Source organism: Eschrichtius robustus, chromosome 12, assembly GCF_028021215.1.
Source record: "Eschrichtius robustus isolate mEscRob2 chromosome 12, mEscRob2.pri, whole genome shotgun sequence".
Taxonomy (NCBI): domain Eukaryota; kingdom Metazoa; phylum Chordata; class Mammalia; order Artiodactyla; family Eschrichtiidae; genus Eschrichtius; species Eschrichtius robustus.
This window is the reverse complement of record NC_090835.1, coordinates 4,227,122-4,240,430: the sequence shown is the minus strand read 5'-3', so window position 1 is coordinate 4,240,430 and position 13,309 is coordinate 4,227,122. Positions and strand designations below refer to the sequence as shown.

The window sequence follows — 13,309 nt, the reverse complement described above, 5'->3', positions numbered from 1 at the left end:
AGGTAACCACCTCCGTCCCTTCTCCCCCGCAGGCCGCGTCTGGAGCCCTGGAAAGGGGGCCCTCCTCCCGCCTTCGGGTGCGCCCCACGGAAAGCGGCGGCTTTCGAGCCCGGAGCGCGCCCAGGAGGGGCGCTACGCTCGTACCCCCGGCTCTTCCACAGCTCAGGCCGGGGCCCGACGGAGGCACGGCGCGGGCGCAGTGGTGGCGGTCCCTCCCGGGTGGGCACGCACGTCCCGGCCTCTGCAGCGCTCGCGCAGCGCGTCGTGGGAAGGTTCGCATCCTACCCCTGCCGGGGGGCCAGCTGGGCAGGACATCGGCGGGAGACCTTGGGAGTTAGAATTCGAATCCGGACGAATCCGCACGTTAGAAACAGAATTTTCGCGGTGGAATCGAATCTCAGCCTTAGAATCTCACTCTCAGCGCTAAAATAGGATTTTAGCGGTGGAATTAACGTTGAAATTAGGATTTTAGCGTTAGAATTAGATTCGTAGCCTAGCCATAGAATCTTAGCATTAGAAATAGAGTCCGCGTTGCAGTCAGAACGTTGTAGGAGTGTTGGAATGAGAGCGTTGCGCCGGGAAACTTGGGGAGAATTTTAGCCTGCAACGCTGCAATTAGCATCCTGGCCGTCGGGCCCGCGCTGCAGTCTTGGTGCTTACACTCCTGGAGAGTCAGCCCCAGCTCCGCGCAGCCTTGAGAAGTGGCGGTGGCGATGGGGCTCCCACGGCTTCCAGGCTCGCGCAGGCAGAACTGGGCGCGGGCAGGCTCTCCAAGCATCCCTACGGGTGAGGATGCCCAGGACCCGAGGGAGACCCTCCGGCTGTCCCCGCCCCGCCCTAAGGTGGCAGGTGGTCCTGCTCCGGAAGGGTGTTTGAACGGTTGGTTCCCCCTGGCCTCGGGGTTCCGCTAGGACGGGGAAACGGGCGATAGAATGGGCTGGGAGGGGAGCGCGGCGCACCTATGCTCTCTCCCGGTCCTCCCTACCCCAGGCGCCACGATGTCCGGCCCTTGGTTTCTGCTTGCCATGGTTTTGACCCTGACCCTGACCGGTGTCCGCGCACAGCCGGAGGTGGCCCAGCAGGAGGCGGCTATAGCCGCCGAGCAGCTGGGCCTGGACGACCTGCTACGGCAGGCGGAGCCCCTCCTCCTCCTCCGGGAAGACCTCCAGCGACTCCGAGAGGACCAGGAAGATAGCGAATCAGGTGAGGGGCAAGATTGTGTGGGGCTGCGTGTTGAGAGGAGGACGCCCAAGAGGTTTAGGGGCAACTCGGCCGCAAAGGGGAGGGAGCGACTTGGTCATTCAGCCTCTTGCCTTTCAGAAGCTCAGAAACTCCCACTGGCCACACCCTCGGCAGGTGGTGAGTTGACCCTTTCCTGGGACCAGACTCCTTTTCCATCGCAGTTTCGGGAATATTTCAGAGGGCAGACCTTCAGTGGAAAAGATTCTGTGCCAGGGAGAGAGAGTCTTTTTGTATGTGACAGTGTTAATTACTACCTACTATGCCTGGCACTGTTCTAAGCACTTCAAACACCTTATCACACGATAGGATCTCCCTAAGCATCAGATAGGTACTGTTATTACCCTCGCGCACCCCATTTTACACAGAAGAAAACTGAGGCTCAAAGAAGTTAAGTGAGTTGCTTACGGTCACACAGCTAGGGAGTGGCAGAGCTGAGACTGGAACCAGAGGCCATGCCCTTGACCATCTGTGTGAGTGTCTATGTGTCTGTGAGACCTGAGAGGCAGGTGCAAGGCCATGAATCTGGGTGAGTGCTGTGGGGATCTGCCTTGACTGGGAGGAAGGCTGAAGTGGGCACCTAGGGGTCAGGGGGTCCCTCACTGGCCTCTTTCCTTCCCCAGAGTCCCAGATCTTTCAACCCCATTGGCTCTCCAAGCGTCAGCATCCAGGCAAAAGGGAGGAGGAGTTAGAAGAGGGAGTTGAAGAGGAAGAGGAAGAAGGAGGGGCCGTGGGACCCCACAAACGGCAGCACACTGGCCGGCAGGAGGATGTGGCTGCATGGTCAGAGGATGTAAGCCAGCAGAAGCGGCAGCACCCTGGCCGGCGCTCCTCCTGGCTTGGGTACACTTTCACCAAGAGGCAGCACCCAGGCAGACGGCTGGTGGATCCCCAGGCCCAAAGCAGCTGGGAAGAGGAGGAGGAGGAGGGAGAGCTGATGCCTGAGAAACGCCAGCATCCGGGAAAGAGGGCCCTGGGAAGCCCATGTGGGCCCCGGGGATCCTGTGGTCAAGCCAGCCTTCTGCTGGGCCTCCTGGATGACCTGAGCAGGGGCCAGGGGGCTGAAGAGAAGCGGCAGCACCCTGGGCGGCGATCAGCCTAGGCCAGGGAACCCCTGGAGGAGTGAGCCCCGTTTCCTGTAAAATCAATTTGGGGTCTAAGAATGTCTTGAGCCCTGTATGCCCTACCCCTTTGTGACCCCCTTTTTCCCTCCTCCTTAGATGCCTGACCATACACCTGAGCCCCTGGTATACATACACGTCAAACCCCTGGCCTCACCCGCCTACTTCAGGGATGTGAGAAAGCCAGCCTATGAGTTAAAACCCCATATTACCCCACTTTGCGCCACTGGCAAGGGGGCAGATCCCAGAGTCCCTCTCCCCCCACACCCCTGCAGGCCTGCTCCCCTCCCTAGCCCTGGCTAAGATGACCCTGCTGTGTCTTCTAAGGGATCCCCAGAGTGGGGCAGGGTGCCTCTGGTGTGAACAGGCAGTGAGGGTGGGTGGGATTGAAGCCATGATGTCCAAATCCAGCTTGCATCCCTTGCCCATGGGTCAGGGTTTGCCATGTGTAAACTTCACCCCCAGTACCCGGGTCTCCTCCTCTCCTTGGGCATCCTTTTGTGGGTGGGAAGAGCCCTGACCCACAGCTGTGTTCTGCTTGGGGGCATTGTAGGTGCTGCTGTGCTGTGTGGTTGCTGTGGGAATAAACATGTGCAGGAATTTGTAAACATCACCTTGGAAGTCACGGCTTGTATGTAACCCTCTAGGCACCTTTCCCCTATCAATGATAATAAAACCTGCACCTGGATAATCTCGGTTCGTCGCAGTTCTGTCTCAGCTGGTGTGGGATTTCTCTTTTCAGCATTGAGAGGGGACAGGCTGAGAGCTCCCCAGCTCTGCTGAGAAGGGAATCAGGGACCTTGGCGGGGTGAAAGGTCCTCTTCACTGTCCCCGTCTCAGAACAAGCCTGGGAGGTGGACTGGAGCTCTGGAGCCCATTTGACACCAGGGGAGACTGAGGCCTGGAGGTGAGGAAGGGCTTGCCGGAGGACGCACAGCTAGCTGAGGTGGAGCCATGGGCATGAGAGGCAGCTCAGGACCCTGCCTTGAGTTTGCCTGATTGTTAGAGGGCTGGTCTGGCTCAGGTTTGTAATCGTCATTGTTCTGTGGCAGGAACCAACAGCCTGTGTTATCTGGCAGGCACAATGAGGACAAAGGAACAGGCTGTGGTTGGCAACTCAAACCAGGGACCTTCGGGGGCCAGGCAGGGAGGCAGGCTGGGTATAGGACAAGAGGGAGTGGTGGAGACTTGGGCTAACATGAAGAGGCCATCTGAAGACACTTGAATCCAGAATCTTTGACATCTGGTGAATCAAATAATAATAATAATAGTAACATATAGCCAACACTTATTATGTGTCAGGCAGTTCTTATGCACTTTACATATATTAATTCTTCTACTCCTCACAATAATCCTAGGCATTACTATGATTATGCCAAATTTCCTAACAAGGAAACCAAGGTACGGAAAGGTTAAGCGACTTGTCTGAGGCTGAGTTTGGCTTACTCGTTTCCACTTCGCTACCTCTGACTCCATCTCTGAAATTGCCTCAGGCCTTAGACTCTGCATTGGACACCCTCTTTTTGGTGGGCAGATGGGCTATTTGGCTTTTCTGCAAATAGCTTTTGGTCACCTTCTTGGGGAGGGAGAGGAGGGGCTGGAAGAGAGTCTGAGACTCTGCTCCTCTCCTCAGGGAACCGCAGTTCAGGTGAGGTGGGGTTAGAGGGAGACTCGGGGCTTATAAAATACACTCACACCCACCATCTCCATTAATATTCTCAGAAGCCTGCTAAAAAATTGAGCATTTGATGGATATTTCTATTTTCTGATGAGGGACCCGGCACAGAGGTTAGGTGCCCCGAGGTGCCTGAAGGTAGAGCTGGCCTTTCCTCTAGGCCCTCTGGCTTTCTTCACTGGCACCATCAAGGCAATCAGGGCCCTAGCAGGAAACCCTCTGCTCACAGACTCCCCCTGAAGGCGGACACCCTAATACAGGTAACATGGGCCACTTACAGAGCACTTCCTGAATGCTCAGTGCTTACAGACACTTTCTCATCCAATCCCATGGCCACCCCAAAAGGCTGGCTGTCATGTCCTTTTGAAGTTGAGTTGCAGTTGAGTGTGGAGGAGTGAAGTACTTGCCCAAGAATACACCCTACCCTCTCCTCCTTCCAAACTTGCTTGGTGTGGCTGCTGTTGTTACCTCCTCAGATATGGGACCATTTGAAGAGTGAGAAGCCCACCCCCCCAGCCATTTAACGTTTCCCCTCTGCCCCTGAGAGTGATCAGACCAGTGCAGCATGATGGAAAGGGTCTGGGCATTGGCTTCAGTCCTAGACAAATGATTAAACCAATTTGAGCCTCAGTCTTCCCATCTGTAAAATGGGCACAGTAATCCCCACACCTTTCTCGGAGTTGTTCTAAGGAGTAAATGAGATGGAGCAGTAGGTGTCCAGCTCCAAGCATAGTGCCTAGCACCAAGTAAACCCTTATAAATGGCATCTTTAGCTCTAGTGCTCCAAGACCAGAAGAGACTCAAAACTGAGTCTTGCAGACACACTTGTTCCTTCCTTCCTTCATTCTCCAATCACATACACAAAAAAGAAAAAAAGTAAAAACCCAGACATGGGGGCTTTATTGCGAGTTCTTGTCAGGCACTGGAGCTTTATCCTTAAGAAAGTCTGCATGCTGCTCCCCAAATACCTCTGTCCTTCCCCCTCTCACACACATGCCTTTTGCTTGGCCTAGTATGCTGTGGCAGAGATGCTGCATGTGCTTCCCTACATTTCCCAGGCTCCCTTGCAGTTGGCATGGAGTCATATGACTAGTCCTGGCCAATGGGCTGTGAGCTGGAGTGTCAGTCTGGGGCTGTGGCAGTTAGAGCCCCTTAACCCTTTTCTTCCTGCCAAGGAAGCCTGGGAGGCTACGGGTTGAGACAGCAGAGCATGGGAGGGAGGGATTCTGAGCCCTGGCGTCACCAGATGGAAATTAGATCAGACTTCTCACATGGAAGAAATAAACTTGTGTTGTATTAAGTCACTGAGATGTCAGGGTTTCCTTGTTACCACAGCAAAACTTAGCCAATTCTGACTAACACAGATGCCTCCCACCTTGTTCTCTCTTCACTGAAATCCTTCCCATCTTTCCCTTTTCATATGTGTCTGCTTTTATCAAAGCTGCCTAAATAAGGGCCTGGCATGAAGTCGGTGCTCAATATATATTTGTTGAATGGATGTTGAAAGCTTCAGGTCACTTCCATTTTAGTTTCCTAGACTGACTCCCAGCCCTTAAGGGGCTCCCCATCCAGTGGGGAGACAGACAACCACTTCGTAGTTAGCAAAGTATGCAAGGTAGACACAGATGGCAGAACAAATAGGTCTGGCTGGGCAAAGCAGGCTTCCTAGAGGAGGAAGCATCCAAGCTGAGTCAAAGGATAAATAAGAGATACGATATTTCAGGCAGAAGGAAAGAGCATGAACAAAGGCTCAGTGGGAAGAAATCAGTGTTCTTAGAGTTGTTAACACTGGAAATCTGCGGTGTTTTGGCCCATCCCTTTCCTCCTTCACCCTATCTTCTAGCCCTGATTGCCAACCCTTAGAAGTGTGAGAAAGCAGTGCAGTTTGGGGTGGAATCAGCAAAGCCTTCCAGGGGGAAGGGGCACTTGAGGTGAGCTCTGAAGGATGAAAGAAAAAGGAAAATTTTCCTAAGCACTTACTCTGGGGCCAGACATCGGGAAAAACACTTTAATCCCACTGCCCAGCACATAGTAGGTAATTTGTAAATATCTGTTGAATGAATTAATCACTCATCATAGTCAACTCCAGTTCAGAGAAAAGGAAACTAAGAGAGAAGTAAGGTGACTTTTCTCAACTCATGAGTCTGAAACTTGGGGGTTGTCTCTATGCCTCCCCTCCCCTAGCATCCAATTTTTACCGTGTCCTATAAATTTTACCTCCTAGATATATCTCAAGTCCACCCATTTTCTCCCAGTTCCTCTGCCACCACCCGGATCCTGGCCACCATCATTTGCTGGCCTCTGGCTTCCACTCCTGTCCCCCAAGCCCATTTTCCACACAGCAGCCAGAGGGAAGCGGATCTGACCATGGCAACCACCCTGCTTAAGACCTGTCAGCAGCTTCCATCTCACCTAGAATAAAATCCAAACTCCTTACCATGGCCTGCCCATTCTGTTTCCTGAACACACCTCAGGGCCTTTGTCCATGTTGTTCCCTCTGTCTGGAGCCTCCTTTTCTCCTACTCCTCACATACCCCGGGTCACCTCCTAGGGTGCCTCCTGAACTGTGGAGGTTGGAAAGCAAAAACTGCATTTCCAAGACTCCCTTGCAGCTAGAGTTTTGGAAGCACAGTAAGCTCTTGTGTGAGATTGGGAAGGCCACTTTGACGATTCCTGCTGGAAAGCAAGGTGATAATGATTTGTTTCTGCAGCAGCTTCCTGCCGTCCAAACTCCAGCTCTTACGTATCTAGAGACAGTTGTTGATAGTGGCTTTCTGGCCAGCTTCATAGCTATGGTAGTATGTTCTTTTCTCTTTTAAACAACTTTATTGGGGGTATATTTTACATATCATAAGATTTATTCATTGCAGGAATACAATTCAATGATTTTTAGTAAATTTACCTAGTGGTACAACCATCAGCATAAATCAGTTTTAGAACATTTTCAGACTCCCAATAGAATCCCTGTGTCCATTTACAATTAATCTCTCTCCCCACTCTCAGCCCCAGGCAACTACTAATATACCTTCTCTCTCAAATATCAATTTGCCTTTTCTGGGTATTTTATACTAATAGAATCTATAATACGTGGTCTCTTATGCCTGGCTTTTGCCAATTGGTATAATGTTTTTGAAGTTCATCCATGATGTAACATGTTTTGTTACTTTGTTCTTTTTGATTGCTGAATAGTATTCTAAGTAGTGGGTTCTTTTTTTAAAAAATATTTATCTATTTATTTATTTATTTAGCTGTGTCGGTCTTGGTTGCGGCATGCAGGGATCTTTGTTGCAGCACACTGGCTCTCTAGTTGCGGCTCATGGGCTTAGTTGCCCCACAGCATGTGGGATCACAGCATGTGGGATCCCCGACAAGGGATCGAACCTGCGTCCCCTTGGAAGGTGGATTCTTAACCATTGGACCACGACGGAAGTCCCCAGGTAGTGGTTTCTTAACTTGATGATTCCAATGGCAGCCTCCTCATTTCCCAGTTTCCTGATTAGAAAACTGGGAAAGAGCTTCCCTGGCAGGGCACTTCTGTGGTATTTTTCTGCAGGACTGCTCCCCAAGCTCTGACAATTTCATAAGCACTTTATTCCAAGAGTGATATTCAAGATATTCAACAACTGGTACGACAGGCATCAGCCAATCAGGGCGCTGGTCCAATCAGAATGGACGGATTCTGACAAACCTGTGAGGCCACAGCAGTGCAACTAGCTGAACGCCAGCCCTGCTATGTTAAATTAACTTTTCCACTTAACGTTCCTAGAGCGATATCTGTTTGCTCTGCTGACTCCTGATGATTCACACTAGGTAACTCCTCCTCCTCCTCAGCTGTTATTTCAGACAGCACTTTGTTGGGATGTGGCACTGCGTCTCGCTCCTTCCTTGCAGCCGTCACAGTTTGTAATTATGTCTGTCTTAGGCTGGTTCCCCCCGTACCAGAGCCCAAGACGAGGACTTGAGTGCGAGTGGTTTACTTGGAGGGTGATCCCAGGAAGCAATGGTCTCGGAGTGGGGGAGGGATTCGGGAAAGGGAAGGAAGTGAATGTAGATGCATTAGTGAGCAGGGTTTCCTTGAGAAACTGTAGAAGAGTCCTCAGTCTCCCACTTGACAGGGTGAGGAAGCTGGAGATTTTCTTCTGATTCCCATTGATCAGGGGTTGAGGGCTGCTCCTGGGGATGTTAACTCCCTGGCACTTCCAGCTTGCTCCAAGCACTGACCACTAGAGGCCCTCAGGTGAAGAATCTTAGGATGCTATTGTGTGTACCGCAAAGGTGAGCGCTGAGGGGATGGAGTGAGGGACCAGCAGCGTCTGCCAGTCTTCTTGGGCAATTTTTTCATAAATGCCTCCTCCTTCACCAAACTCTGCGCTCCATGAAGCAGGGACCACTCCTGTACCCCCAGCATCGAGGACAGTGTCGGCACAGGGCACGTGCTCAGCAAACTTTTGTCAAATGTGTGAATGAAGGTGGAGATGGGATTTGAGATCAGGCCTGCCTGAGCGGGAGCTGGAGGGGCAAACCCAAATGCTGCAGGGTGCTACGCAGTCACTACAAACCTGTGAGCCTGGCCTCAAGGATGGCCCCGGAGCTGAGAGCTTATGTTGTGACCCAGTGTAACATCTGCCCAATTACTCTGCCTTTTAAAATGCCTTAGAGGACATCTAACAGCCCTCTGCAGGTGCCAGTTTTTACCTCTGCACTGTGCCACCAAGAACCTCCTTTGTGCAGGGACTTCCCACTCACGATTTACACCCCTACTTTATGGGTGAGAGATGCCTGGTTTGGAGAGGTGAGGCAACTCGCCCACGGCCACACATCTCACGTGGGTGGTACCACCAGGCTCACCCCAGTTCTGTAGACTCCAAGGCCAGTGGTCTTTCCTCTATCCCTGCCGTTCCTCGCTCAGGCAGCTTTAAAAGCCAGGGAGCATTCTTTCAAGGAGCTGCCTCTCACAAATTCAGTGAGCCTCCTGTCCTGCTTTGCTGTTAACCATCCCGATGTCACGACTTCCTCTGATATGTTCTTTAATTAATTCTCTCTGCGAACCTTATTTTGATTAATTAGATGCAATCAGAGGACTGGTTTGCCGAGAGACTCAGTTCCTGCTCAGGCCTCTTGGGTGGTGGAACATGTGGGGCTTCTTACCTGAAGGATGTTGGCAATTAGAGCCCATTTCAATCGCCCGGGTATGAGCTAACTGCCTTGGAGAACATCAATTAGCTCAGTGGCTAAACTGTGCTGAGAGTTATGGGTTACCAAGGGGACCTGTGGTCAATGCCAGGATTTAAGTGGCTCTAGTCTTTGGGGATCATCTTTCCTGAATCGCGGCCACGTTCTGGGCCTGGTGATTATCGGCAGGCTGATTAGACCCTGTCCATTGTGGAGAGTGACTTCCTAATCGCCAGCTGCCAAGGGGGAGAGCTTCCCTGCACCGACGCAGGTACACCCTGTTTGACATGCCACAGGCTGACAGGCCTGTGTCGGGGGTGGTGGCCGCTTTAGGCCTATGGCCAGAGAGGTGGCACAGGGCACATGTCAGGCTCAGTCCGGTCCCCACTGGGAGGAGTGTGGCGTCTCAGGGCAACCCTGGAGGACATGGAACCCCAGGCCATCCTTGGGAGGTTGAACATTATCTCTGAGGAGATGCCCAACCTAGGAAGAAAAGGGAGCCCCTGCTAGTGCCAGACTCTGAGCTAATAATCGTAACAGTCAGTGTTTACTGAGCACTTACTATGTGTCAGGCACTGCTCTAACCACTCCACAGGAAGCAGGGCATTCAACCCTCTCAAGGAGAAAACAGAGGCACAGAGAGACTAGGCCACTTGCCCCACATCTGAGATTTACACCCAGCCAGTCTGCTTCCAAGTTGAACAGCTATGGATGGAATGCGGGCTCTTGTGCCACACTGCTCTGATGACCCTTCAGGTCCTAAAACCCTTTCAGGGGAACCACGAGGTTTTCACTTTCCTAACTACATATCTGTGTGAGGCTTTCATATGCTTCAACCAAAATTTAATCTGTTGAATAAATGCAGAAGCAGATAAGAGAATCCAGTTGTCTTCTATTAAGTCAGACAATTAAAAAATTTGTAAAAATGTAAACCAATGCCACTTTTCTCACAAAACTATATTTTCCATGAAAACATTTTAGTTATGTTAACACATCATGGATTTACCAGTTATTTTTAAACAAGCAAATGTTAAAAAATTCTCAGTTTAATTTCTAATATGGGAAATATCAATAGATATAATCAAAAGTTCTTTGGGGGGGTGTCAATAATTTTTAAGTGCATGAAGGGGTGCTGAGAGCAATGAGATTGAGACACACTGATACACACATACTATCTTAAGAAGAGCTGGACTTAGCACTCCTGTGTGTTAGACACTGTTCTAAGGGCTTTATGTATTTTGACCTACTTAGTCTTCACACCCGGGAGGTAACTATTACAATTATCCACACGGGGAAACTGAGGCACAGAGCGGTTAAATCTCTTGCCCCAAGGCCACAACCAAGACAGGGCAGAGCCCAGCTGCCAACCTAGGTCTCCAGGCTCCAGGTGTGAGCTCTTGGCCATGGCTGTGCACCCTACCTCTGGGTAGCATTGCTCACCCTGGCAGGGGGCGTCAGCATGGAGCTCAGGGCTTACTGCTTTTAATGGCATCATCCTAAGTTCCCCATGATAAGGACATTTCTGCACAAAGAGATACAGCACTTTGCCTGGATCACACAGCCAAGGGGGCAGGGGGTGCTCCTGACTCCCCAGTTCTGAGCCAGCCCCAGGCCCCACCTCCTCACTGCCCCAACAGTGACCGGCTCAGGGATGGGCCACACCAGGCCGATGAGAGCCGGCTTCAGGGCTTCTTGTGGGAACTTTGGTCCAGAGGCACTCTTTCCCCTCACAGGTTGCTAAGCTGGTAGGATGTTAGCCTGGAGCTGCAGGAGGCCACCTGGCCAGGGCAAAGCAAGAAACTGGCTGAGAATCTTCACCACTCAGAAGACAGTCAAACACTGGAGAGACAGACAGATGTCTGGTGACTTTGAGACCCGGATCCAGCCGTACCTTACACCCTTGGCCTTTTCGCTTACCTGAGCCAATAAATTCTGTTTTTTCTCAAGTCATTTGTGTTTCAAATATAACACAACAAATTTAACATCATCTATAAATGTCACCCTCTTTGAGCACATTTTTAAAGACAGCCTGGATGCAGCTCTTCAGAGGTTGGACGTCTGTGCTTCCCTCGAGCCCAGTAATTCCTGGTGATTCTATATTTTAAATATCTCGGGAGATTTCTGGCTGAAGATGGACAATTGACACACAATTAGCTCCTCTCCTTCCTGAATGAACAATCAAGAATGATCTAAACCAGCGGTCCCCAATCTTTTTGGCACCAGGCACCGGTTTCGTGGAGGACAATTTTTCCATGGACGGCGGGTTGGGGGGCCTGGGGTGGGGTGATTCAGGCGGTAGTGCGGTAACGCGAGCGATGGGGAGCGATGGGAAGCGGCACACGCGAAGCTTCGCTTGCTCACTCACCCGCCGCTCACCTCCTGCTGTGCGGCCCAGTTCCTAACAGGCTGAGGAGTCCGCGGGCCAGGGGGTGGTGGGCGACGACCCCTGATCTAAACATTTCAGGGAAACATGCAACCTAAACAAGAGACTAAGAGAAACAGAAAAAAATGACCCCAGAGGAAACAGATAATTCTGAAAACAGAAAAGGATGTTTTTTAAAATGAAGAAGAAAGAAAATACCTTCTAATTGGTATCCTCAGAGAAATAAGACAAAATACAGCATCCAGGGAATTCCCTGGTGGTCCGGTGGTTAGGACTTGGCACTTTCACTGCCATGGCCCAGGTTCAATCCCTAGTTGGGGAACTAAGATCCTGCAAGCCAAGAGGCACAGCCAAAAATATAAATAAATAAAATAAAATACAGCATCCATAAAACGAGTACAAGATGATACAGAAACGGATCAGTCAGGGAATGAGAAAAAAACTCGGAAATTAAAAATATGATTGCTAAACATCTTAGAAATGCATCTTTTTCTTCAATCCCACTACCCCTGCCCTAAACCTAGGGCTGTTCTTCTCCTCCCTTACCTGGTCTGTTGCTGTCTCTATTTCTTCATCTCTTCTGACTGCTGAATGTCCTTCTTTTTGGCCAGCAGGGTGATCTTTTAAAAACATGGACTTCATTATATTTCCCTGCTTAAAACCTCTGATGAGTCTTCATTTCCTTCATAATAGAAGTCATTCATGGGACTTTCCTGTGGCGCTGTGGCTAAGACTCCCAATGCAGGGGACCCGGGTTCGATTCCTGGTCAGGGAACTATATTCCACATGCATGCCGCAACTAAGAGTTTGCATGCCACAACTGAGGAGCCCACGTGCTGTAACTAAGGAGCCCGCCTGCTGCAACTAAGACCCGATGCAGCCAAAAAAAAAAAAAAAATTAAAAAAAAAGTCATCCATGTCCAGAACGAGTGGCAGACACTGTTAATTGCCTTCTTAACAGACATTTCCCCCATTTCTTCCTGGTTTTATTCAGGTATCAAGCAGCCATGTGTCTCCAAAGAGGTGACTCTTCATTGGTCTGAGCCAATCATGAAAATTCCATTCTCTTGCCAGTGATGTATTTAGGGGTGTTTGTGTCACTTAGTGAAATATGAGACGTCAGTGGGGGAAAAATGGGGTCCTTGGAGAAAGGTTTGTTGCTGATGAAACAGATGCACCATGGGAAAAAATAAGCCCTCTTCTTCCGCTTAATGTCATAATGTTCTCAAGTGATATCTGGAACTCTGGCAGCCATTTCATGACCATGAGGGCAAAGCCTGAGATAGAAGTCAACCCACTGGGAATGGCAGAGAGGAAAGATGGGTACATCTGAGTCCTTGACAATGTCATTGAGTCACGTAGAATTAACCAACCCTGGGGCACCACATCTCCGAACATCTTGTTATGTGGGATAATAAAACTGACTCATTGCTTAAACCACTTCTAGTTGGGGCTTCTGTTACTTGTGGCCCAAAGCATCCTAACTGCTATAGGACCTGACATTTTAGATTCGTCATCTGCCACGTCCCAGCTCTCATGCTCCCCGACACTTTGCTGTCGCTTGTCTTAGCTGTGCCTTGTCCCCAAACATGCCACACTCTTTCCTGCCTCTACATCTTTGCCCTCATCATTCTGTCTACTGGGAATGCCCTCCCTTACTCATCCTTTAGTACCCAGTGACTCGATGACACTACTGCCTCTGGGATGTTCCTAACACCC

The 13,309-nt window shown here is 50.6% G+C and overlaps 1 protein-coding gene across 1 annotated transcript; it reads left to right on the top strand.

Annotated features, from left to right (window-relative positions):
• Positions 1 to 998: 998 nt before the first annotated feature.
• TRH (thyrotropin releasing hormone) lies at positions 999 to 2,341 on the top strand. Its single transcript, XM_068559370.1, has 2 exons — positions 999 to 1,203; positions 1,863 to 2,341. The coding sequence occupies exons 1-2, from the start codon at positions 999 to 1,001 to the stop codon at positions 2,339 to 2,341; spliced, it is 684 nt and encodes a 227-aa protein (XP_068415471.1).
• The last annotated feature ends 10,968 nt before the right edge of the window (positions 2,342 to 13,309 follow it).

Bases quoted from the DNA above. Each gene is read 5' to 3' on its own strand.
- TRH (XM_068559370.1), top strand. From the start codon at position 999: ATGTCCGGCCCTTGGTTTCTGCTTGCCATGGTTTTGACCCTGACCCTG. The intron at 1,204-1,862 runs GTGAGGGGCAAG...TTCCTTCCCCAG, and splicing joins CCAGGAAGATAGCGAATCAG to AGTCCCAGATCTTTCAACCC.